At 38.7% G+C, this 27,627-nt stretch overlaps 1 protein-coding gene and 1 long non-coding RNA gene across 5 annotated transcripts in view; one reads left to right on the plus strand and one right to left on the minus strand.

The window, feature by feature from the left end:
- Positions 1–27,627, plus strand: part of TRPC4AP (short transient receptor potential channel 4-associated protein) — a 102,553-nt gene that overhangs the window by 58,444 nt on the left and 16,482 nt on the right. For all 3 annotated transcript variants that reach the window (XM_054696898.1, XM_054696901.1, XM_037496441.2), the window contains 7 exons: positions 1,252–1,380; positions 4,917–5,033; positions 9,330–9,387; positions 11,311–11,366; positions 13,440–13,568; positions 17,998–18,205; positions 22,937–23,122. In XM_054696898.1, coding sequence (XP_054552873.1) covers positions 1,252–1,380; positions 4,917–5,033; positions 9,330–9,387; positions 11,311–11,366; positions 13,440–13,568; positions 17,998–18,205; positions 22,937–23,122 — 883 coding nt within the window. The remainder of the gene's footprint in view (positions 1–1,251; positions 1,381–4,916; positions 5,034–9,329; positions 9,388–11,310; positions 11,367–13,439; positions 13,569–17,997; positions 18,206–22,936; positions 23,123–27,627) is intronic.
- LOC119233816 (uncharacterized) lies at positions 3,347–27,171 on the minus strand. Of its 2 annotated transcripts, none has more exons than XR_005122482.2 (5): positions 27,019–27,171; positions 26,410–26,520; positions 14,131–14,185; positions 4,540–4,767; positions 3,347–3,657 (listed from the first exon to the last, which is right to left on the minus strand). It is a non-coding gene; the product is annotated as an uncharacterized LOC119233816 (long non-coding RNA). The 2 variants fall into 2 exon arrangements; XR_008552394.1 differs by lacking the exon at positions 27,019–27,171 and adding an exon at positions 26,672–26,858.

Consider the following 27,627-nt stretch of genomic DNA (forward strand, 5'->3'; position numbering starts at 1 on the left):
GTGTACCATTCAATAGTGTTAAGTGCATTCATACTGTTGTGCAACTCGTCTCAAGAACTCTTTTCATCTTGAGGAACGGAAACCCTGGGCTCATTAAACCACTCCCGTTCTTCCCTCCCTGCATTGGTTGCTGGCAGCTAATCTGCTTTCTGCCTCTATGAATTTGATTACTTTAGATGCCACATGTAAATGGAATCATTTTTTTGGGTTTTGGCTTTTTCATTTAACATAACGTCCTCAAGGTTCATGAATGTTGTAGCATATACAAATTTTCCTTTTTTTCTTAAACTTTTTTTTTTTAAAAGATTTATTTATTTATACAAGCACTGGGTACAGTCAGAAGCGCAGGAGGGTGAGAGAATTCACCAGAGCCAGAGCGGGGAACAGAATGGGCAGACTGACAAAATACACTGCTGAGGGGAGCAGTGGGCACAGCAGGAGAGGTCTGCGCGCCACGTGGGACCCTCGCCCGGCAGCCTGGGATCAAGCTGGCGCTGCAGGGGCTGTGGGCAGCTTCGTGCCCAGAGTTCAACCGCTGCGCCACCACGGGAGGCCCGAAAATTTCCTTACTTTTTAAGGGCGAATAGTATTCCATTGTGTGTTCAGACAACATTTGTTATCCATTCATCTCTAGATGGACATCTGGTTGCTTTCATTTGATATTGGGAATAATTTTGCCATGAACATGGGTGTGCATAATAAACACAGCTTGGTTTCTTCTGTTTACTACTCTGGAGGAGCTTATGGTTTACAGGAGAGGGACAAATGAATCAGCCATTACGTTATAGTAGGATAAATTTTAGTTAGATAAAGCCTCAGAGTAGAGGAACCTGATCCCTTGGAAAGGAGAGGGGAAAGGCCAATCAAGAAAAGTTTCTTGTTGCTTAACTTGTATTTTGAAGAAGCAGCTATCCAGGTAGGAAAAGGATATTTTAGGCAGGGGAAGAACATGTGCAAAGAGGCACCAAGAGAGAAACATGTGCTTTTAGAACCTAGAATGTGTATTGGGAAAGAAATGAGGCTAGAAAAGAAAGTAGGTGATAGGATAAACAGGACATTATATTACAAGGCAAGGAGTTGGACTTTGAACTAAGGGACTTTGAGAAATGGGAACTTTTGCAGATTTCTAGAAAGAGGTCTTTGAATTATCTCTCCTGGATGGAATTGGGAAGCAACAGCTTTCCTTTGCCACATATGCTAGTAATTCTTTCCTCATCAGTAAAATTTTTTCTTTCTTTTTTTGACTTACAGTTCACTGAGAGTTTTTTGACGGAGAGAGACAAACAATCCAAATGGAGTGGAATTCCTCAACTGCTCCTTAAGCTATATGCAACTAGCCACCTCCACAGTGACTTCGTCGAGTGCCAAAACATCCTCAAGGTAACTCTTAGTCCTTGGAGGGTTGCATTCAGGGCCTCTCAGTGGCATAAAATGTGTGCCTTTTTTCTCTCTCTTTCAGTTTACTTTTTAAAATAGCCTATTCTTACTGTGTAAGCTGTAGAAAATTTGGGAAGTTCAGAAAAATTACAAAGAGGAAAATAAAAACCACCTATAATTCCACCGTCAAGATGTAATCACCATTAAGTCCTCTGTATATCCTTCTGAGCTTTATTCACAGTTTTCTGTCATTGCTTACTTAATTTGGGAGGTAAACATTGTGCCCTGGGATTAGAATGGCAGTCTTTTTGAACAGGGTTTAAAAAGATCCTATAGTGCTGATGTTTCATAGATGTGGTCTTATGATTGTTGATAATTATGACTACATAAAGAGATTGAAGGAACTGGGCTTAATGATAGAGGTTTGGAAAGAGTGCAGAGACATTATGCTAGAGCACTTGTTCTCAAATGTGTGTGTATCAGAATCACCTGGAAGATTTGTTAAAACAGCTACCGCTGGAGTTTCTGATTCAGTATGCTGACCATTCAGTATGCTGACCATTCAGTATGCTAACCAGTATTCAGATGCTAACCATCTCCAGGCATTAACTGGGAGTGGGGGTAGTGGGCCCAAATTTGAATTTAGAGCACTAGCTCTAGCTTAGTTTTTTTTTTTTTTTTTTTTAAAGATTTATTTTATTTATGTATGCGTCCAAGAACTGGGGTGTATGCCAAAGGCGCAGAGGGTGAGAGGATTCACCAGAGACAGAGTGGGGAGCAGAACAGGCGAATCTACTGAAATACACTGCTAAAGGGAGCAGCGGGTGAAACAGCAGAGGTCGGCTGTGTCATGGGTTAGCTCCCTGCCTGGGGGTGGAACTCACGCTGCATTGGCTTCCAATAGCTTGATAGTGCTTGAGATTTAACCCCTTGTGCCACCAGGGAGGCCCCTTCGAGCTTAGTTAAAACCCACACAAGGTACTTGGTCATGATGAAATTTAATTATATTTTTCAGAAGTGAAGTTTTGATTACTATATCATAAGTCATTTTAAAATAGACACCAAATAAACTTTATCTGTAAGAAGAGATATTTTGTATTTTTTATATTCTTACAGTCTGATTAAGATGGAAATAATTAAACTTGTTTAAAAACATCTTGGGTCAGTGGCCCGAGGGTAATAAAGAATAAATGCACAGATAAATAAAAATATTTTGCAGAATTATTTCATTTGATTTCTCCACAATTGCTGAGCTATGGGGTGAAGGTAGAAGAAAGAGGAAAATTAACATTTGTGAGTGCTTGCTCTGTGATCATCTTTTTATTTACCCACTAAATACTTATTTGAAACTTACTGTATGCTAGGCATACTTAATTCTTTTGGTAATTGTATGAGATAGGTGTTATAGTTCTTTGTATTACTCCAGACTATTTTGATTGAAGGTGACAGTAACCCACTCAGACTAGCAAAAAAAAATTATTGTCTTACATCGGTGGAAAGCACAGCTATAAATTCTAGGGCTGAACAGAGTTAGGCTGTGGGTTTCTTAACTTGACATCTTTGTGTGAACTCATGTTGTTCCTTGTGATCATTTTTGGGTGACATTTCTACAATTTGAGCCAGTCACTGAGATGAAGGGGATCACAGACTATAGACTAATCACCTGCTCCTGGGGCTGGGACTGAGGTGCTTGTTTGAATCCCCAGCAGAATCACATGGACACTGGGGAGGAGTCTTTTGCTTAAGGAAATGGGACTATTACCTGACAAAGACAAAGTGATACTGGGCCGGCAAAATCCACATGTTTTCTGTGTTCCCTTTTTCATTTGAGGGAAGACTTAGCAGTGACACACCCAAAGCTTTGTAACTACTATGTGACAAAGCCATCTTGTCATCTTACTCCAAAGACTGGCTTCCACTGTACTGTGTTGCCAGCAGGAGTTCCCTCTTAATTTTATAGATGAGAAAAATGAGACTGAGAGAAAGTGGGTTCACTTTCTTTAGTAATTGATTTAGTCTTTAGTAAGTGGTTTAATTACTTATCAATTAATGCAGCCCTGCACAGCTTTTTTTAATCTGTAAGATGTGTACAACTTTACTCACTTCACTGAATTTTGAGGATCAAATGGGCTAATGTTTAAAAGTCCGGTGCCTAACATATAACAGGTTATCTGTAAGAAAGTGTCCTGCTTTTTCTTGGTGTATTTTGGTACCTGGATCAGCAGCATCAGCATCACTTGGAAACTTATTATAATGTACATTCTCAGCTCCAGCCCCGACCTGTTGAATCAGAAACTGCAGGTGAGGTCCAGCAACCTGGATTTTAACATGTCCTTCAGGTGATGCTGATGATCACCAGTGTTGTAAAAACCACAACTCTAGCCCATTGTGTTTATTCTTTTCTAGGGTTCCCAAGGAAAGGACATAGTAAGTAAGGTCCTGGTCTATCTCCTGTTTCGCCCAAAATAGTTCTGCTGTCTTTACATAAGCATAAACTCTGGAGCGAGACTTCCAAGTTTAAATCCTGGCTCTACCACTTACCAGCTGTGTGGTGTTGTCAAGTTTTTTGTGCCAGTTTCCTTTTCTATAAAATTGGGATGTTACTATCTTCACATAGGATCATAAGAATTAAAGGAGGTAGTAAATACACAAAGTACTTAGAACCATGCCAAGTACATAATGAACATTAAATAAATTAGCCATCACTACCATAACTACAACTTTTATTATATTGTCTTTTCTCTAAGCTTATTTTCTATTAGCAGTGTTTCATATGAGCAAAGGAATCTTTGACCATTCCTTCCCCCATCACTGCCCCACCCCACTTTGAGAACCACTAGTCTATATTTAATATAGGGATGAAATAACATAGATTTGTAAAAAGGTGCAAAGTAAAAGTGCTAGATGCCACCAATTAATCACAGTTTGCTTTTGGGGTTCAGAGGTGTACCACATTGCTTCAGGGAAGACTTCTATAGGAGGTGACATTTGAGCTGTATTTTGGTTATATACTACTGGAAAACCAGCCACTGCCAAAACTTAGTAGCTTGAAGTGACAGCCACCATTTATCATTCTTTGGTTTAATTTAATGGTTATTCTGCTTCATGTGGTGTTAGGTAGGGTATTAAGACATTGAAAAGGTCAAAAGAAGCTTTACTCACGTGGCTAGTAGGTAGTTAACTGGAGATCAGCTAAGGATTCAGCCCTGGCCTCAGTTCTCTTCCTCATGGCTTTTCTAGGTATCTGGTTTGGTGAATGGGTTCCCAGGTGGCAAAAGCCAACTCTGCCAGACTTTTTATGAGTTGGGCCACCCATGGCATTGTGTCGCTTCTGTCCTGTTCTGTTGGTTGAAGCAGTCACACTGGCCCTCTTCAGTATGGAAGAGGATTCTGCAGGGGCATGAATACCAGAAAGTAAATAGCGTTTTGGGGCCTATCTTCGTGTTCATGGGGTTCAAGTTGTGACTAAAATGCAAACTGATGTCTTGGTTTGTGTTGGATACTAAAACTGAGTATCTCTGTGTACTTTTTTAAATTAGGAAATTTCTCCTCTTCTCTCCATGGAGGCTATGGCATTTGTTACTGAAGAGAGGAAGCTTACCCAAGAAACCACTTACCCAAATACTTATATTTTTGACTTGTTTGGAGGTGTTGATGTAAGTAATTATTATTATTATTACCACTGCTACTTAATGGCTTGAAAATATTACAATTTTAATCTTTGGAAGCTCAATGGCACTCATCTGTGTTGATGCTGTCTACCCTTTACTTCAGAACTAGTTTGGTTTGATAGTAACATCCACATTATTTTTTTTAAGGCACAAAGAGAAACATGTGTCTCCCATTTCCCCAGTGTCTCCTCCTTAGAGGCAACTGTGATGACTAATTTCTTCTGTGTCCTTCTAGACATGTTCTGTGATTGTATGTCTGTGTAAATAACCCTTACTACTGATTTTCTCCCTACATAGATATGACATACCATATATACAGGTACACTGTTGTGTTCCTTGCCTTTTCTATGTAATTCTAGCTTGGGGATAGTATAATTGTGCCAAACTTTATTTATCCAGGCCCCAATTGATGAACATTTACAGTTTCCATGTCTTTGCTATTACAAAAAAGGTTGAAGTAAAGGTTTTTGCACATGCTATTGTATGCATGTGAATTTTTACCTTTGGAGGTCAAAGTATATGTGTCTTATTTTTATAACTTATCAGTTTATATACCTCCGGGATTTTATTGATAGCATCCCCAATAACAGAATGAAGGAATGTCTGTTTACCCACACCATCACCAACACAATGTGTGTATGTGTGATTTTATGGACTTTGTTACTGAAGTATAACTTGCATATAGAAAAAAATACTAGTAATTAATCACAAAATAAGTTTACCCCTGTCACTGCCATCTAAATCATGAAGTAAAACATTACCAGCACCTCGTAGCTTTCTGGTTAAATAGTATATTTTAAATATTTACTAAGCAGATATGAGAAAAATGGTATTTGTAAGTTTTAACAACTTTATTGAACTGTATGTAACAAACCATGCAATTCACTCATTTAAAGTTAATAATCAGTGGTTTTGATAAAGTCATAGATATGTGTAACCATCATTACAGTCAATTTTGGAACATTTTTACCACCCCAAGAAATAACTTCATATGTTTTAGTTACCACTGTGCTACCCTCTGATACTCACACCCACCAGAGGCCATTACTACTTTACTATTTGTCTAGATATCCCTGTTCTGGGCATTTCATATGAATGGGATCATGTAACATGAGGTCTCTTGCTACTGACTTCTTTCACATAGCTTAATGTTTTCAAGGTTCACTCAGGTAACAATTCTCTCCTTTTTATGGTTGATATTAGTACATTGTATTTATATACCACGTTTGTTTGGTATATCCACTTATCAGTTGATGGACATTTTGGGCTGTTTCTGCATTTTGGCTTTTGTGAGTTATTGGTGCTGTTAACATTTGTGTGTTCATCCACTTCTGTATAGACATATATTTTCATTAATCTTGGGTATATGCCTAAAAGTGGGATTGCTGGGTCATCTGGTAAATTTCATTTAATCCTTTGAGAAGCCTTCAGAGAGTTTTTCAAAGCAGCTGCACCATTTTACACACCCACCAGCAGTATATGAAAGTTCTGATTTTTCCACATCCTCCCCAACACTTGTTACTACATGTGTTTTAATTATAGCCCCCCTAATGAGTATGAAGTGGTATTTCATTGTGGTTCTGATGGCTAATCTGACTGTCTTTTTGTGCTTATGACCATTTGTATATCTTCCTTGCGAAGGTGTGTCTGTTCACCTCTTTTGTCGGTTCCCCCACCCACTTTTTATTGAGTTGCATGAGTTCTGGAGACTAATCCATGATTTGCAAATACTTTCTCCCATTCCGTGACTGTCTTTTCACCTTCTGATGGTGTGTTTTCAAACACAAGAGTTTGAATTTTGATAAAGAAAATACTTTTATCTATTTTCTTTTGTTGCTTGGACTTTGATCTAGATCTGAGAAACCATTGTTTTATCCAAGGTCAAAAAGATTTACCCCTCTGTTTTTCTAAGCACATTCTAGTTTTTTCTGTTACATTTTGGTCTTTGATATTTTGAGTTTATTTTTATTTATGGTGTGATAGAGTGGTTCAGCTTTTTTTTTTTTTTTTTTTTTGCATGTGACACTCCATTTGTTGACAGCATCATTTATTGGCAGAACCATTCTTTCACCATTGGACTATCTTGGAACTTTTGTCAAGCAGTCAACTGTAAACACATTGGTTATATTTCTATACTCATAGTCCATGATTATTTTAGGTTAATGTGCATTTCAATGTGAATTTCAGAATCACTGTCAGTTTCTGAAAAGAAATCTGTTGGAATTTTGCTAGGGATTACAGTGAATCTGTAGGTGAATTTGAGGAGTATTACCATCTTAACAATATTAAGATTTCTGATCTTATGAACCTTAAATGTGTTCCTTTTTTTCTACTTGAGTAGAAAGTATTCTGCTGTTGCTAGGCAGAGTGTTCTGTACATGTCTGTTACATCGTGTTTAAAAATGTTCAAGTCTTCTATTTCTTATATGATGCCTATTTTTTTTTTAAACTTTATTTATTTTTATACAAGAATTGGGGTACAGGCCAGAGATGCAGGGACGGGGGGGTGGGGGGTTTGAGAGGATTCACCAGAGACAGAGCCGGGAACAGAACAGGCAGATAGACCTAAGTACTCGGCTGAGGGGAGCAGCGGGCGAGACAGGAGGGGTCTGTCCCGCCATGTGGGTTTCTCCCTGGCAAGCCGGGAATCGAACTCGTGCTGCAGTGGCTGTGGATTGCTTCATAGGTTGTGTCTTAACCCCTGCGCCACCAAGGAGGCCCTATGATGCCTATTTTTGACCAGCCAGGGAGATATCCACATAGCGTGGCAGACCTTGCCTGTCTCGCCCGCTGCTCCCCTCAGAAGTGCTTTCAGTCGTCTACCTCTTCTGTTCCCTGCTCTGTGTCTGGTAAATCCTCTCACCCTCCCGCGCCTCTGGCCTATACCCTAGCTCTTGTATGAATAAATAAAATCTTAAAAATAAAACAATGGTTACTTAAAAAAAAAAAGATTTATTTATATAAGAACTGGGGTACAGACCAGATGTGGGGGAGGCTGAGAGGATTCACCAGAGACTGAGCGGGGAACAGAACAGGCAGAATGACCGAAATACACTGCTGAGGGGAGTGGCGGGTGAGACATGAGAGGTCTGCCGCGCCATGTGGGTTGCTCTGTGGCTGGTGGGCGGTGATTGAACAGGCACTGCAGAGGCTGCGGACAGCTTCACAGCGCTGCGCTCAACCGCCTGCGCCACCAGGGAAGCCCTGGTGCCTATTACTGAAAACAGGTTATTGGAGCATCCAAATATTATTTTTGAACTGCCTATTTCCTTCAGTTCTGCCAGTGCTGAAGGAAGTAGACAATTCAAAAATAATAGTTGAGGGCCTCCCCCATGGTGCAGTGGTTGAGCGCTGGGCTGTGAAGCTGCCCGCAACCTCTGGTTCAATCCCTGGCTGCTGGCAAGGGTCCCACATGGCGCACAGACCTCTCCTGCCGCCCGCTGCTCCCCCCAGCAGTGTACTTCGTCAGTCTGCCTGCTCTGCTCTCTGCTCTGACTCTGGTGAATTCTCTCACCTTCCTGCGCTTCTGACTGTACCCAGTGCTTGTATAAATAAATAAATAAATAAATAAATCTTTAAAAAAAAAAAAGTAATAGTTGAACGCTCCAATAACCTGTTTTCAAGTTCTGCCAGTGCTTACTTCATGTGTTTATATACTCTATTGTTAGGTTCATATGTGTTTATAATCATTATATTTTCCTAACTGATCCTTTCATCATTATAAACTGTCATTTGTCTGAACAGACTGTTTTTGAATATATGTTATAAATAGTTTAAGCAAATTATGTGTTGTATTGTGTGTTAAATGAAAAATAAATTCATATTATCCTCAGCCTGTATAAAAATCAGTACTCACGGTTTATCTTTTGAGATTCTTTTTATAAATTTATGTTTGTAACAGAGCACAATGTTCTTAAGCAAAAGAGGAGTCATAGCAATAATGTTCTGCAACTTTTAAAAAATTATAGCCGCATTGGATCCCAGAGATAAAACCTATTCTAACATGCTTATTTTTGAAAATGTAGAAAGCGGAGGCCACGATGGAAGAACTTACTCAAGTTTTCTGAGGGAATAGGTGTCTGAGCCTAGGACCAGAAACCATGATTCCTGGCTTTTGACAGTGCTCATTCCTCTGAATCTCAATACCTTCTGCCTGTGCTGGGAATAGCAGGGCCTGGGGTATTAGGACAGATATTTGGGCCCTAGTTGTCATGACAAGGATTATTTTATAAGTTGTGATTTGAATTAATTTTGAAGATTTTATTTTTTTATTTTTAATAGCTCCTTGTAGAAATTCTTATGAGGCCTACAATCTCTATCCGAAGTCAGAAACTGAAAAGTAAGTATGTATGTCAGCCACTGATTCTCATTCCCCGTCTGCTGATGTAAGTTCCCAGAAGTTTCTTATATTCTGTTGCAGGACACACTGTATCCCTAACTAAGCAGTTCTCTTTTATACTATGTAGAATATAGATCTGTTGCTTTTAAAAGAAAAATATATAAAAACCACTGACCTAAATGTACTTGCTAATAGTACATGGGTCCAGCTTTTATGTTTTCTTGGGAAATTTTTATTATATACTGTTAATTGAGGGAGTAAGGTATAACCTAATATAATTTTGTTTAATTTTTTTTCCTATATAAAGACTTGTAAAGGTGATACATGCTTACATGCGCTTTGTACAAAGTTCAGTCATTATTAGAATGTGTATGGTAAAAAGTAAAAGTGTTTTGGTAGCACATTACATTCTTAAGCTGCGTGATGAATGTATGGTATTTTCTCTTATTCTTAATAATTTATATATGTTATACATAGATTCTTTTTAGGTTTTTAATATTAAAAAAATAGTAAGTGCACTTTACTTTGGCATTAAAAGCCAGAGATCACTTCAGCTAACATTTGATGCCATGAAAAACCACATATATTTTATAATTAAAATAAAATTCCCACTTAACATCAATATGTCATACTATACTAGTCTTGGCTTGTGTGCAGTAGTGGTTAAGAGTATTCACATTCATTTGTGATGTTTCAGCTTTGCAGTCTGAGTTGGTTCTTCATGTTCTCTGTCTACCCTCATAGCAGCTGAGAAAGTGGCATTTTGTAATTTCTTGTTGATATGCAATGTTTATTCCTCTCACTAGTTTCTAAAAGTTCATGAGTGCTGAGACTGCCATTTTCAGTGTGGGGAGGGGAGGGTCTAACCACTCTCTATTGTATTCCCTGTTTTAGAATAGATGTTAAATAAATGTTTGAAAATGAAATGGTCTAGAAAATACTGAGAGCTAATATTTCAACCTGTTCTGAAGTCATGAAATAAACCAACCAACCTAAAAAAGCCCCAGTAGGTTAAAAGGTAGTGGTGAGGGCAATAGGTTCTGTATTGTCTCAGCATTGTATCATGTAACCCAAACTAGCTTGACAGGGCTCACCATTGAGATCTCAGAAGGAGACCTAGCATTTTAAGATTTGTGGCAACAGAGAAAAGAGTGAAAACAGCTTTTAAAAATAAGAAGTAATGCTAAACAAAACTGTCCATGGTTCATATTCAAGTTTATCATCTTGTGGGATTAGTCATAAAAATTTCGTTTCCCTTCTGTGTTACTCTCATATTCCTGTTAACAGAGAAGTAACTAATTCTTAATTGGATTTAGTAGGCCAGGCATTAAAAAATATTTCCCCAACACAAGTAACCAATAAATAAATAGATAAAATAAAAACTTGATGAGTCTGTAGTAAAATTACTCGTTTGCTGCTAGTAGAACTTTCAATGGAAATATACAATAAGAGTAGTCAGGTTGCCCATATTTTGGATTCTAGTAGTTCTGCTTTGGAAATGTATCTTGAGGAACCAATTCAACACAAGCATAAAAAGGCTACACACACACACAGAGTTTATTTTTAGTGTATTTACATTGTAAAGTATTAAACTAAAACAAAAATTCTGGATACATTCCAAGCAAGCTACAAGGGGAACATGGTTTATTAAATGACATCACAACAGATTGAAGACTATATATTAATAGCATAAGAACAAAATGGCTATTCTATCAAATCAAAAATCTATACAAATTTGGTTTCCAACTTCTGATGGGCATCATGAGAAAATCCTTGGTAAACAGGACTCGAGGACTAGGTATGCTAAAAGAAAATAAGCATCTTGGAGATTATGAGGAACAGTTCTTAATGTTTAAAGATTGAATTCTGTTACACTATCTTTTCAATGAGAAAAATTTCCACTTATTCCCATTTCACTTTCAGTAAGTGACGAAATGTCCAAGGACTGTTTGAGCATCCTGTATAATACCTGTGTCTGTGTAAGTACCCTGTCATCAGATTATTTCCTTTCCATATCTGCAGTGCTTGAGAAGGGGAGCTCAAATAGGGTGGCAGACATGAGAACTATCTTCAGACATGGGTGAATTGAACTTATTTTATATATGCCTGAGAACCAGGATCGACAGGTAGAAATTATGGAGAGGCATAATTTCATAGTAATTGTTAAGAGTCAGAGCTGCTTGAGCAGTTTTGAACTCCTTTAAAGATGTTCAGGCAAAAATGATTCAACACTTGGGCCTCCCCAGTGGCACAGCGGTTGAGCGCTGGGTTGCAAAGCTGCCTGCAGCCTCTGCGGTGCCGGTTCAATCGCTGATCCCCAGTCCCACCCCCCCACCCCACGCCCACCCCCTGGTGAGGGTCCCACATGGCGCACGGACCTCTCCTGCCACCCGCTGCTCGCCTCAGCCGTGTACTTCGTCAGTCTGCCTGCTCTGCTCTCCCCTCTGGCTCTGGTGAATTCTCTCACCCTCCCGCGCTTCTGACTGTACCCAGTGCTTGTATAAATAAATAAATCTTAAAAAAAAAAAAGATGTTTCAACACTTAAACAGTATTACATCTGTAACAGTGCTGAGCAGTAGAAATATAAGGCAAACTACTGAAGTTATTTCAGATTTCTTTATAGCTATATTTTTTATTATTAGAAAGTAAGGAAAAAATAGGATGAAATAGGTGGTTAATCGTAATAATTTTTTTAAAATTTATTTTCATTTTTAGGTTACATTTTTTTTTTTTCTTTTTAAAGATTTATTTATACAAGCACTGGGTCCAGTCAGAAGCGTGGGAGGGTGAGAGAATTCACCAGAGCCAGAGCGGGGAGCAGAATGACAGACTGACGAAATACACTGCTGAGGGGAGCAGCGGGTGCGGCAGGAGAGGTCTGCGTGCCATGTTGGACCCTCGCCGGTGGCCGGGGATCGAACTGGCGCTACAGAGGCTGCGGGGCAGTTTCACAGCCCAGTGCTCAACCGCTGCGCCGCCAGAGGAGGCCCAATTTTGATAATGTTTTATTTCACATAATATGATTATTCTTCCAAACTGTAATCAGTATAAGTAAATGACCTGAAATATTTTCATTCCTTTTTTTGTACTAAGCTTTTAAAATCCAGAGTTTTTAAAAACCACAGAGTTTGCGTTTTTTAATACACAGAACACATCTCAGTTCAGTCTAGCCACGTTTCAAGTACTTATAGTAACTAGTGACACGGGTAGTTTTAGATCTTAAGATGAAAATAAAATTGTTTAGGAAATGCACAGTTCTTGCAATTAAGGCCAAAAAGTTGTCTTTGGCAGCTCTCCTGCCCACCTGTGACTATGCAGGTGCTATTATTTTCTAATTAACCTGTCCTTTTAAAGTGTTAAAAAAAAAAAAAAAATTGCCCTTAGGAAAAAAGGGCAATGTAAGATTTTATGATTCTGTCATTGGCAACTTCCATATAGCCATCAGTTTTCTGAAGTTGGTCATTAATAGTGACTCCTGATGTTAATAAAATTCTAGCAAAAACACAGTTTTGAATTTTTTAAAAAGTTATAAAAAACAGGATGATACGGCTCAATTCTGTGCTGATCTGCCATAATTCCATATTAGGTGGAGAACCTAGTGCTTTCATAGTTGTAAGCACCAGTGCCTCCAGAGAACAGCTAAAACACAAGAAATGTTTGAAGTTACAATGTTTTGGAGTGGCTACTTATGTAAATCATAACTAACTTTGAGGAAACAGCTCATGCCTAAAGACATTTAAATTTAAATTCAAAATTTAAAAAGTGCTGCTGGTCAAATAAAACTTGCCCTCTGGATGGCAGTTTGTAGCTCCCAATTTAGATATTCAGCAGATACTAGGTCAAGAATCTATCTTGAATATCATGGGGGAAAAAACCCTTCCCAGAAAAATGTATTTGTACACAACATGTTTAGGGATTTAAGACCTCAGCTAAGAACTCTGCTAGAGATTTGGATTGCTTTTCCAGTGTCTGGAAGGGATATCTTGCTCCTCATATTTTATTTTGTGGTTATAACCTATACTGCCTTTTCTCTCCTTTTCTTTTGTGATAGACTGAAGGAGTTACAAAGCGTTTGGCAGAAAAGAATGACTTTGTGATCTTCCTATTTACACTGATGACGAGTAAGAAGACATTCTTACAGACAGCAACCCTTATTGAAGACATTTTGGGTGTTAAAAAGGTAAGCTATATTCTATAGTAAGTTGATCATGACCAGATGTGAAAGGGTATTTCAGATGACTGAATTCTCAAACCTGAACAGTTTAAAGAATTTTAAAGAAAAATTCTTCCATATGTATCTTAGTGTTAATTTATTTTTTATATTATTCAAATATATTCAAGTATAAAACTAGGTTATACCACCTTGTACTAATGTAAAACTAAAACCTAAGTAAATATATAAATGAAATCAAACTAATTATAATACTCAAAAGTTTAGTTGATTTCATGAATTTAATGTAATGCCTAATGTTATTCTGTTGAAATCAAATTGCCCCTCACTTATTATTACAATCTTTTAAGTATGCTTATATTGCTGTATGCTATTTGATGACTTCATTTTCCTATCATTTTACTATATTTTAACAATTTTTGAAACCTTCATTCATTAGTATATGTACCCCTGGGTGATGATATTTGACTTTTACTTATTAAATCCACCTCTATTTTTTCACATTAGTCTTTAAGTTAAAATTTAATCGACAACACAGGAGACATAAACATGAGAACTGAAATACTGTTACCTGGTCATAAGATGGATATTCAGATTCTCCAGAGTATGCTTTAAAAACAACAACTCTAAAAAAAAAAAAAAATAATAATAACTAAAAACAACAACTCTAATTAAAATGAAAACACAACTAAAATTTTATCAAGGTCTCACAGACCCCCCACAAAATACATTCCTAGGCCTTCAGTTAGAGAATCATCATATTAGATTTTTGGTGTAATGCTTTTTGGATCTAAAACTTACTTCCCCAATCCTGTCCATGCCTCCATTTTGGTTGCAGGTTGGCAGATTTCTTTCTGTTACTACTAAGACTGCAGGAACAGCCTCTTTAAGTTGTTGTTGAAGGGAAAGGGTACCTAAGTGCATTTTGGTGACCAGCTTATATTTATTTCTGCTGCACTTTCTCCAGGCCCTGCTTGTCATTGCCTAGGCGAATGATGCACAAGTGGCCCATTGTCTGTAGGAACACATTGGAGATGTGTGCAGGTCCCAGACAGACCCTTTGTTCCTTTTGATAAAAGGGCTTTGTTACTTTTCCAATAACTGTGTGCTCCAGCCAGTGTGTGAGAGGGCGCTGCCAGAGTGGAAACTCCAGACTCCCTGGCAGTCTCGGCATAGGAGTCTAGCATTGTTTCTGTTCAACCTTTCCTGCTTGTCCTTTATGCTCTTTGACTCTCTCTCATTCCTTTCTGTGTTACCAAAAGGTGATGCATACGGCTAGACATTATTGGTGCAGCTTGAAACAGGGCTAGAGCCATAATAAAAGTGAGAACCCAAGTCACTGACTGGGAAAAGATACTTGGCAGCTAAGAAAGAAATGGCTTTCAAAAATTATCAAGAATTCTTACAAATTTGCGAGAAAAGGACAAATAACCCATTAGAGAAATGGACAGTGATAGAAATAAGCATTCACAGAAGTAAAACAAATGGTACATAAATGTAAGATACAACTTCATTGATAATCAGGGAACTGCAAACCAAGACCACAATGAGAGATACAGAGAGCAAATGTTGGTGAGGATACTGCTGACATAATATATTGCTGATACATTTGTCTATCAGGAGAATATGTTTATCTTTTCTGTTTATTGTTGAACAAGCACATACCCTTGTTACCCAGACCAAGGGAAGCACTCTCTTGAGAGACATTGACTTCTGGATTACCAGTAACCCATGCCCAGGTGTATTCATGGGGAAACTCAATCCCAGAACAGTGATTTCTTAGAAATGAAAACACTGAATTGAAGCTAAGAGGATTTGTGAAATGAATTCATTGGGATCTGCCAGCTAAATAGATAGACCAAATTAGGTTGTGTGAGGATATTACTCAGAGAAGTTCTTGTTTCATAATTATACATGTATTCATTTGCATATGTATCCTTATAAGGTTATAACAGAAAATATATTTCTTTTTTCTTAAAGATTTATTTATTTATGCATGCAAGAACTGGGGTGTAAGCCAGAGGCATGGGGGTGGTGGTGAGAGGATTCACCAGAAAGAGTGGCAGAACAGGCAGATCTACTGAAATACGCTGCTGAGGGGAGCAGCGGGTGAGGCAGGAGAGGTCTTTGCACCATGTGGGTTAGCTTCCTGGCTGGCTGGAGATCAAACTCGTGCTGCAGTGGCTGGCGATAGCTTGTTCTCTCTGTCTTTAAGTCCTAACGCCGCCAGGGAGGCCCAGAAAATGTTTCTCACTGTTGGGCATTTGAGAATGTACTGGAAGCCATTGTGCATGCATATCAAGAAACATAAGAACATTTATAGCATCGTTGTTTCAGGGCAAAAAACTGAAACTAGGTCTACAACCTATAAGTAGGAGAATTGATAAATGTACTCTATTCACATAATGAAATATTATAATGTATTGGAAATGAATGAAGTCGCTATAGGCATCAGCATACCTAAATTGTAGAAATTACTGCAGAAGGCAGTTTGAGAAGACTGAATATCATAATTATTTTTATAAAAGGCAAAAATAAATGTACATCATACGTATGATAAAACATTTTTTAGTGGCAAAGGACTAAGAAACAAAATTCAGGCAGGATAGTGATGTCTTCTGGCTGAGAGGCAGGGAAATGTAATAGGAAAGGCTTACATGTTTTATGGTATGTTGTATATGTTAAATATTAAATGAAAATGTAATACAAAGGTGTTGGGACTGGTTTTTGACCTGGACACTGAGTTAGGGCAAGAGGAATTGATGAGCTGAAAGTCAGTAATAACAATAGCAAATGTTTATTGTTTCAACACTGGGGAAGGGAAGGCAAAGGCTGAAGCAGCACTTGAAATGCCTTCACAGCAAACTCCTGTCCTTCATTATCAGATAAATAAAAGGTATGGGATTCTTGAGGGCTTCTGGGAATCATTCACTTATTCATCCTCACTGCCCAGTCTTTTGTATTGAGGCTCTGGAGAGAAGCTAAGACACATTCTTCCCAGCCCTCAAGTTATTATCAGTTTATTTGGGAAATAGATGCAGGCACAGGTAATTACAAGATCATGTGATAGGGGCAATGATAGAGAAATCCCTAGTCCACTGGAAGTTAAGTAAATTAGTGGGATGAAGGGTCAAGCAGGTATTATCTGAGGAATGTAAGGATGTTTCAAAAGGAGAGAAGCTGATTTAATAAACAACATTTGCAGATTAAGGAAGGAAAAAAAAACAAAGCCTATAACCAAATAACAGAAGTATTTGATAAAATTCTATATTAATTTATGGTAAAAGCTTGGAATACAAGTAAAGTTCCTTGACCTAATATATAATATAGGACCTATATCACAACTGACAGCAGACATCAAACTTAAGGTTGAAACTTTGGAAATATTTCTATGAAAATCAAGAATACTGTCACTCTAGATCATTGGGCAGGTGCATGTACATGAGGAGGGACCTATAAGAATGTTCATTGCAACATTGTTTTAATAGTGAAAAATTATAATTCACCTAAGCTTATGTATAAATAATGGTTAAATTTAGAGTAAAATATTGAAAAATGAATGAACTAGAGCTACTTGTGTAAATGAATGTATCTCACTATTGACTGAAAAGTAAAGTATGTTGTTCACACTGTGTATGTAGAACAATACCATATATATTTTGTGGAAATATTTGTAAATATTTGTAGGAATAATAATAAATGTAATGTTCAAAATACTGGTTACCTCTGGGGAGAGAGAAAGGGATGCAACTGGGTGGGATACACAGTGCCCTTTATCTGTTTTTGAAATGTTTCTTTAAAAAATCTATAGCAAGGGCCTCCCCAGTGGCGCAGCGGTTGAGCGCTGGGGTTCGATCCCCGGCTGCTCCCCGGCCACCGGAGGAGGGTCCCACATGGCGCGCAGACCTCTCCTGCCGCCCGCTGCTCCCCTCAGCAGTGTACTTCGGTCCTTCTGCCTGCTCTGCTCTCCGCTCTGGCTCTGGTGAATTCTCTCACCCTTCCGCGCTTCTGACTGTACCCAGTGCATGTATAAACAAAAACAAAGAAAGAAAGAAAGAAAGAAAACATGCCTCTATATAAAAAAAAATAAATAAATAAAAATCTATAGCAAGAATGGCAGCTATGATTGATAAATTTGAGTGGTGGGCATTTTTGTTATAGATAAAATGAGTCACATGTGCAAGTGTAGAGAATAAGAACAGTAGTGCTCAAAGGATTTAATCCAGACTAGTCTTATGAAGTAGGTTAGTCCCATTTGACCGATAAGCAAACAGAAGTTCCAAATCTTACTAAGATTGCGCAGCTGCAAATTGCAGAGCTGGGGCTTGAACTTCAGAGATCTAGCTACCACGTCCCATTCTTAGGGGAATGCAAAAGAAGGTCACATCCAATCTTGAATGAATTGACAATGTAGATTATTTATTTGTATCTTTTGTAGGAAATGATCCGACTAGACGAAGTCCCCAATCTAAGTTCCTTAGTATCCAATTTTGATCAGCAACAGCTTGCTAATTTCTGCCGGATTCTGGCTGTCACCATTTCAGAGATGGATACTGGGAATGATGACAAGCATACACTTCTTGCCAAAAATGCTCAGCAGAAGAAGAGCTTGAGCTTGGGGCCTTCTGCAGCTGAAATCAACCAAGGTAAAGCCTCTCAGTTCTCAGAATTTTGAAATTATAGCTCTGGATCCTTCCTAAATCATATCCTCTTTCATTATCTCAACAGATTGATCCATGTGAGAGATCCTCAGGTCCACTTAGAGTATGTAAAATTTGTGTATGGATAGCTGTTCTTTATTTTGGGGAGCCAAGTCCATAACCTTTATCAGATTTTTTAAATGGATCCAGAACCTCAAAAAAGTTAAGAACCTTTTTTTTTTAGAATTACAAATACCTATCTTTTTATCCACTGAGTTGTTTTTGGACATTTCGACATGTATGTATCAGAAGTGTGTACAAATATACACACACATAAAATAGAGGATATATATATACGTTATTCATTGCAAACATTGCAATAACAAAAAACTGGAACCATCTAAATGTTTATCAACAAGAGACCACTTTTGGAGATTCTATATAATAGAAAATTGTGGTTTTTTTTTTTTTAAAAAGAAGGAAATCTTATATACTGATATACAGAAATTTCCAAGATATCTTAATGGTAAAAAGGAAAATGCAGAATTGTGTATTTATGTTACTGGTTTGTATTAAGGTGGAGAGGGAGGAAATGAAGTCAAGGTAAATTAATTTATCTTTAAAAAGCAGGAGTAGGAAACTATGATTGTCCTAAGGCCTGGTAATTCTTTAAAAACAATACTCTGTTTCTAATCCAGTTGACTGGATGTATGTATTCCCAGGCCTAGTTTGCAGAATTCCTAGGTACTACATGGCAGCCTTCCTTCTAAATACTGAAAATGAGTATGGTCTTCCATGAGCTCTGTTAACGTTCTAGTTTTAATTATGAGTGCTCAGCAGTCCTGATGGTATTGTAGGTTGAAATATAATTTTACATGTTTGAATTGTATGTAAAAGCAGAATTGTAAGAATTCTCTGGACTCCAGGTTAGTGGTACTCCCTCTAGGCTCGTCTTTCTTCCTGAGGTCATAGATCCGAGGTCTGTATAGGCTTTTCTTCCCCCATTCCTCCTTTCTTACAACTTTTGAGTAGTGCTCACTTTAGTAATCTAAGGTACACATTCTTAAAAACATGCTAATTTGATTATAACTAAATTACACCTCAAAGCTGTTTTAACACACACATACACTAACAAATACTTGTATTGGTTAAGCTCCTGCTGTATGGCAAACATTGAACTAACTGCTTTATCTGGAAGTGATTTTGTTTAATCCTCCAGGCAGCCCTGTAAAATAGAGATTGGCATTCCATTGCACACTTAGTACACTTAGCTTATGACACTGAGGGTCATCAAAGTTCAGTATTGGATACGTGTGTGTGCTGAGGCTCTAAATACTTTTCGTCTTATTTTTCTGTGAAGGGATCTTTTTTAGCAGATTGTTTTCATACTTTAGCATCAATTACCTTTATGTGCCTGTTTGTAAGTTCACCTTAATAAAGCCAGCATATCCATCATTCTTTGGGGAACAAGGTATTCTAGTCAGTTGATTTTTTTTTTTTTAAGTGAGAGTTAATCCAAGTTAATCCAAGTTTTGTTTGATTTGGGAGATTTAAAATGTCTTTATAAAATGTCTAGGGTCAACTGTCAGACGTGTGTGGCTAACCCATAAGATATTCTACATGTGATAATGTCTCCTTGTAGCTTTTGGAATAAAGCTTTATTAAATGTTGTATTTTAGCACATGATGTTGTGCAGGACCGTGGCTTAAACAACAGATATTTTCTCTCAGTTCTAAAGCTACAGATCCAGGATCAAGGTACCATTAGCATTGTTTCTGGTGAGGCCTCTTTTCCTGGCTTGTAGATAGTGACCTTTCCACAAAGAGCTCTGGTAGGTCATCTTTCTTGTATAAGGACACCAAACCTCCTTAAAGGTCCTGTCTCCAAATACATTCATATTGTGGATTAGGGCTTCAGTGTATGAATTTGCATGAACATAATATGTTCATTATGGAAAGCTGATGTGTATAGGATATTACCAGAATGTTTTGTTTTTAATAAACTCTGACTGAGTTAATTTTCTTGAATGAAATGATTTATACTGTCTTCCTAGACCTCAGTTAATAAAAGTGTCCGAGACTGCCAGTTGGGTTTCTCGGGACTGCCACTTGTCACTTCTATTGATTCAGGTGGAAACAAAATCACTCAAGTCAGAGATGTAGATGAAGCCACTGGTGTGATAATTATTTTATAGATGATACCAAGCCAAGAGGAACTGACAAATGCAGAATGTAAGTTAGGATGGAATTCAGAATCATCTCAGAAAGCTGGAAAGCTGGGCCTAAGCTGTGAGAGGAAACTTCACAGGAGGATTTGGGAGACATTAATGTTTTCACAAATAAAAGGAGAGAAAAGATGTTTTACAAAAATCCTTGGAAGTCATGGGTGTTTAGTTGTGAGTCAGTTTAACATAGTCATCAGTGTGTGATAGCTACTCACAAGGCTGTGGAATTTAAAAAACTGTACAGTATTGGGGTGCCAGGTCCCTGAGAATGTGTGTAAGTTGATGAGAATAATTGGAGCAGTCATTTTTTTTTTTGTGGGGGCTTGCTCATAACCTTCATCAGCTTTTTAGCAGATGTGTGTCTCACAAAAGCGTAGGAATCTCTGGGGTGGGAATCCAGTCTGAGAACACTGAATGATGGGCGGTCATGTCTGAAGGCCTGTGTTAAGTGTGCAGTGAAAAGACTAGGGCGTAGGAAATGTTTTGTAAGGAACACTTCAAGAAACTAGAACTATTTACCCTGGAGATAAGAGGTATAAGACTAAAAATCCAGCTTTGTGAAGATTTTCCGGTTGAATCCAAACTCTCTTCTTTATTTTTGGAAAAAAGTAATACATATCTAAGACTATTAGAAAATCCAAAAGGAACAGCAGGTGTACAGTACAAAGTTTGTTTCCCTCCCTCCTCATTGTAAGCTATTACTAGTTTCTCACGTGTCCCTTCAGAGATAACCTATACGTGTCCGATCACTGGAGTGAAGGAGGGGGAGAGAGAGAAATTGACTTCTTCTTTTTACCAGTCTGCCTTGCTCTTTTCTCTTTTTCTTATACAGCAGTCTCTTCCAGTACCTACAGAATTAAGGGATTCCTCTTTTCAGTTACTTAGTATTCAAATATATAGGTATACCATACTTAAGTTAGCCAGTCCTCTATGGAGAGAAATTTGGTTTATTTCAAGTTTATTTCTCTTTTTTTTTAAGATTTACTTTATTTATGCATACAAGAACTGGGGTATAAGCCAGAGGTGCAGGGGCTTGAGAGGACTCACCAGAGACAGAGTGTGGAGCAGAACAGGAGGACTGACTAAAGAAATACATTGCTGAGGGGAGCAGCGGGCAAGACAAGAGATATCTGCTGCGCCATGTGGGTCAGCTCCCTGGCGGAGGGTTGAACTTACGCTGCAGTGGCTGCCAATAACTTCATAGTACTGAGATTCAACCCCTGCAACGCCAGGGTGGTCCTCAAGTCTCTTATTTCTACAAACAACCACCTTGTTTGATGTGCTGGATATCTGCCTTTTAAGCTTTGATAGATCTTGATAAAATAATGCTCCAAAGAAATTACTGGTTCTTCTAACCTTCATACATTCTTTTAAGTACTTTTAAAACTAGTTGACATTTGTCAAGCTGACAAGTGAAAAATGGTATTTTCAAAAAAAGCACCCTCTCAACCTAATGCTTTTAATTGAGATAAAAAATCACACAACGAAACTAACCATTTAAAGTGAACAATGCAGTAGCATTTAGTGTATCTACATTTTGTGCAGCTATCATCTCCATCCAGCTCCAGAACATTTTCATAACCCTGATGGGAAACCCCATACATATTTAAGCCATTATTTCCTGTTCCCCCATCCTGTGACAACCCACCTGCTTTCTGTTTCTGTGGGTTTGCCTGTCCTGGATGTTTTATATAAATGGAATGATATAAGCTGGTATCATGTATCTTGCATCTTTCGCCTAGCATGATGTTTTTGAGGTTCAAAACCATTATAGCACATCAATATTTCATTTCTTTTTATAGCTGAATATTTATTGTATCTGTATACCACAGTTTGTTTATCCATTCATCCATTGATGGACTTTTGGGTTGTTTCTACCTTTTGGCTATTGTTAATAGTGCTATTATGAACACGTCTTTACATGTATTGTTTGGGCACTGGTTTTCATTTCTCAGAAATGGACCTCCTGGTTCTGAGACACAGATTTAATGCATATTAAATATTATTACAAATATTAATTCTTATATTCCCATGTGTAAATATGAAAATGCCTGTTTTCCTGTACTTGCTGAAAAGTGAACTTGTTTTAGAACTTGATTACTGTCATACCTTAGCTTAATATTTCATTTTAAAGGGAAGTTCTGATTAGCTGAAGTCTGATTAAGAATCCTGCAGATGGGCCTCCCCGGTGGCGCAGCAGTTGAGCGCTGGGCTGCGTAGCTGCCTGCGGCCTCGGTTCCATCCCCGGCCACAGGCGAGGGTCCCACATGGCGCACAGACCTCTCCTGTTGCACCTGCTGCTCCTCTCAGCAGTGTATTTCATCAGTCTGTTCTGCTCCCCGCTCTGGCTCTGGTGAATTCTCTCACCCTCCTGCGCTTCTGACTGTACCCAGTGCTTGTATAAATAAATAAATAAATCTTTAAAAAAAGAAAAAAAAAAGAATCCTGCAGATGAGGAGCAGGTTGTTTGTTGGTCTCTGTTTTGAAAATTCCCTCTCTTCTCTCCTTGGCAGCGGCCCTTCTCAGCATCCCTGGCTTTGTTGAGAGGCTTTGCAAACTGGCAACTCGAAAGGTATCAGAATCAACGGGCACAGCCAGCTTCCTTCAGGAGTTGGAGGAGTGGTACACGTGGCTAGACAATGCTTTGGTGTTAGATGCCCTGATGCGAGTGGCTAATGAGGAATCCGAGCATAATCAAGGTACTTGGGGTGTGTTTCCTTGGGCTTTTGAAATCATTCTTGACTTTTTTTTCAAGCCTTATTTGAAATTTGCTTATTAAAACAGAATTTTCTTGAGGACAGTCCAAGATCATGATTGTTAAAACTTTTGACAGGTAGTGATGGAAAACTCTTTGAACACCCTTGAGAGGAACCTGATTGCTGGGAGAAGGGCTTTGTTGCAGTGCTTTAGAAACCGACTGGAATAAGTAACCAGAGTATTCTCAAGAACCCAAAGAGGTCTTTCTTTTCCTACACATTTTTTAGCCTCCCGTTTTTTTGTGTTCTGATGATTAGCCTTCATAGTAAATGAGAAAATTCCTAATCTCAATTCCAGCTTCTTGGTAAAGGACTTCAGCCTATTACTAAGTGAGGTGCTCAACCCTGAAGCATTTGATTGAGGCCAGGAGGATGGGGTCAGATTGTATGAACCCGGAAAGTATCTGTGATCATGTAGATGAAATGATGGGGGTAAGGTAGATATTCTATTCCAGGATAGCAATATGTAGTGCTTTGTGGACCTGTTCTCTGGTGAAACTATTGACAAAACCTATAAACTATAGCAATCAATTCTAGGGAAGTTATTTGAGGCATACAGGAAATAAACATTTCTTCAAGAAATCTAAAACACTGCAAAAGCAGAGTTTATGATACTTGAAGTCATGCTTGATTGAAGTTCTACTTGGGGCAGGTGTGGCCAAAAAGATAGGGCTTCCTCTTCCCCCAGCCCCTACACAAGGAGTACCCTATCTCACTGAGGGAACAGGCTGCCAGCTCCTCTTATGCTCTCCAGCTCTGAGTTGAAGAGGCTAAATTCTTAATGAATATGGCCAAGAAGTCAGGGGCTCCCCCCCCCCAACTTTATTAAGATATAATTGACATATAATATTGTTTATATTTAAAGTATACACAAATTTTTGATTTGTGCATTTGTGCTTTGTAAAATAATTACTACCGTAGCATTAGCTAACTAACATCTGTATCCTGCCACATAATTATCATTTCTTTTTTGTGGTGAGAACACTTAAGATTTACTGTCATGCAACATTTAGGTATGTAATACAGTCTTATTACCTATGATCACCATGCTACACATTGGATTCTCAAAACATATAAGTGGAAGTTTGTACCCTTTGACCAGTATCTAACCCCCACCCCCACCAACTCCTAGTTAACCACCCACCACTCTACTGTTTGAGTTTGGCTTTGTTAAATGCCACATATGATAGCATACAGTATTTCTCCTCTGACTTGTTTCATTTAGCGTAATGCCAGGGTCTCCTCTCCTACTCTGTACAGTGGTATGGAAGCTCTACCCAATGTCTGGCAGGCCAAGAATTCTGTGACCCCTTTTGCCCTTGCTCCATCTCACTTGGAGGAGAGAAGTTCCATTCAGGGACTGGCAAATTGTGAAGACTGGAGACTACCATCCTTGCTCAGAATAGTGGCACTGAGATTTTTGCCAGTGGGAGAGATAATAGGTGATAAATGTTGGGACGGTCAAGGCTAAAGGCATTCTCAAAAACAGTGTAGATTTTGGTGCTAAGCAAATAAAAGGAACCTGTCAGCTCCTTAATTAAGAACAAAAAACTAAACCACACGTCAGTTATTTCACCAGCGAAAATCCAGGAAAAAGACAGTTAAGAGCTCTTCTGACATCAAAACATATCTCAATCGCAAAAAAAAAAAAAAAAAAATAGCCCTGCTTAAATTTAATTGAATCAGACTTTGGGGCAGTTTATGCCTCTAGGCATTGTCAAAAGCAGTAGAACATTCACCAGTAATTAGTGGTGCCTGACAGCTGGATTTCATACCAGATGAGGCAGAAAGCTTAACAGGGATCCCCTCAACTGGTATTGACCTTGTTCATTATGCTGCCAACAGATAGACTGCCAGCTCTCAGACCTGGGACCCTAGAAAGGAAGGATATTAGTTGTGCCACAAATATGAACTGGGTTTCATCCCACTTCCCAACCCCACCCCACATTCATGATAGTGACCAGATCTATCCATGCCCCTCTAACACCTTGCTGATCTCTACTGCAAGTCTCAGTACCTATAGAAGCCAGCAGAGGCCAAAAATACAAATCCTATCAAAGCCACGGTGCCACTTGCTGAAAAAGTAAAAGTTCTTTTACAGCTCTCCTGGTTGACTGATCCAGATAGCTTTAAAAAAAAAAAAAATCAAACTGTGGAAACTTTTTAAAGTAGAAAAATGGGAAGAGAAAAATAGCATGGTGACTTCAGACCTCAAGGGACTATGACATCACAAGGAGAGAAGAACTATCCTGCTGCTCCAAGTAGTTTCTATCTTCCAGCTTTTAAAATTTCTCCAAAGTTGGGCCTCCCTGGTGGCGCAGGGGTTGAGCGCTGGGTTGCGAAGCTGCCCACAGCCTCTGCAGCGCCGGTTCGATCCCCGGCTGTTCCCCGGCTGTTCCCCGGCCACCGGAGGAGGGTCCCACATGGCTCGCAGACCTCTCCTGCCGCCCGCTGCTCCCCTCAGCAGTGTACTTCGGTCCTTCTGCCTGCTCTGCTCCCCGCTCTGGCTCTGGTGAATTCTCTCACCCTCCCGCGCTTCTGACTGTACCCAGTGCTTACATAAATAAATTTAAAAATAAAAATAAATAAATAAATCTTTAAAAAAAAATAAAAAAATAAATAAAAAAATAAAATTTCTCCAAAGTGGGGTAAATCGAATGGACTTATTTGGGGCCTTTTAATGTTAGGTGACCAGTAGGTGGTGCCATTGACCCTCCCAGTCTTAGGTAGTGTCATATTAAAACACTTGTTATAGCTCCATCAATCTCTGGGTTGTTTGTATGTGTGTTTTTTAAATCTCATTTCTTCGTAAATATCTAAAGATAAATATCTTGCTGGGCCAGTTCTGTGGCTCTCCCCTTTTTGATTTCTGTTTCACCACTTTCAAGGTTTGTCTTATTGACCTATTTCTTAGTAATCTTTGGAAGAGTCCAGTGACTCTGCCTTGGAAATCTCCCCATTCTTTTGTTAATTAGCGTGTGTATTGTTAGCATTTTTAAGACCCCAAGGAAGTCTTAGTAGCAAACTGGATAAGGTTTCCTGAACTTTTTTTTTTTTTTTCCAGTTTTGCAGTAATTAAGTTATACAGGATACCATTATTAATGGGACCTTCTTAAGCACAGCATTTAATATGATCTGGATAGCAAGCATACTCAGTGGGTGGTCATCATCCAGATGAAGAGGGATACTGAAGCATAGAGAAATCAATAAATTTTCCCAAGGCCACCTACCTAGTGAAAGGTAGAGCTTGTGTTCAGATCCGGAGAGCTGGCTCCAGAGTCGATCCTCTTAGTAGTTCTCTACACTCCTCTCAGTGCTTTACTCCCCAAACTGTTGTTTTCCTGGGTTGTGATTTAATATTAGTGTAAATTTATATTAGTGACATACCATGGCTGAAAAAAGTAGTTGCAAGTTTGTAGGGTGGAGTAAGTTAGGTTCTTCTATCAAGTGATCACAGTGCAGAAAACACCAAGACTTCTGCATATGCCTTACCTGTATATATCTGATGACTGCTACTCTATCAGTTTTTCTGACCTTTGCAAAAGGCCTCTAGGGCATTATCCAATAGGAACTTGAAAGGACCTTTAATAGTTAATGATTTATCCTTTCATCTTAAAGCTAAGGAAAACTGAGGGGCTAGAACTCTTCTAAGGCCTCCTGACACTGACCAGTGCCCTTACAAAACAATAAACACCTAAAAGTAAAACTTTCTGAGCAGATATGGGGCTTTTCTTGTGTTCTCATTCAATCTTCACAGTATACCCAGCAGTCTGCTATAATACTAGTACCATTATTCCTGTTTTACAGCACTCTCTAAGGCAGGTGATGAGGTGGCTTACCCAGTGTCAGATAGCCAGCAAATTTTCACTTCAGAGCCTTACCACTTCAGAGCCTCAGTCTTACCACTTTGCTCTGCCACCTGCCCAAGTATACATTCCACCATACCTGCATGACCCACTGAGACTTTCTTGTTAACTCTATAGTAGATTAAATAAAATGGTTGCCTAAATCCCAAATCACAATGCCTGGTACATGCCAAGTTATTAGCTGCTGCTATTGTTTGGGCATAATGATATCTGCTAGTATGTAATGTGTTTGTTCATCTGTATCACAAGTAGCATGTATGATACCCAGTCTGTCTTAGAAAGTTAAACCCTAGAAAACTTTAAATGGTTCTTTGAAAAGTCAGAGGGAAATCTTCAAAAAGTATCCATCCCTCTCAGTCTTTCAACAGTGTCCCCCTTGTGAATTCTAGGTGGTGGGACCAAGTACTCATTTGTAACCATAAGAGAGTTTGGTGTACTTTCCCAGCTAGACATATCTGGGCACTCTTGGGGGTCTGATAAGTGACAGGAGAAGAACTATGGGAGGAGGGGATAGATTATGTTACTGTACTGACTGTGTCAGAATATTTTTATTAAAGTTGATGAGCTAGGTAGAACTGCAGA

Source organism: Talpa occidentalis, unplaced genomic scaffold, assembly GCF_014898055.3.
Source record: "Talpa occidentalis isolate TD23 unplaced genomic scaffold, MPIMG_talOcc4v2.1 talOcc4.10, whole genome shotgun sequence".
Taxonomy (NCBI): Eukaryota; Metazoa; Chordata; class Mammalia; order Eulipotyphla; family Talpidae; genus Talpa; species Talpa occidentalis.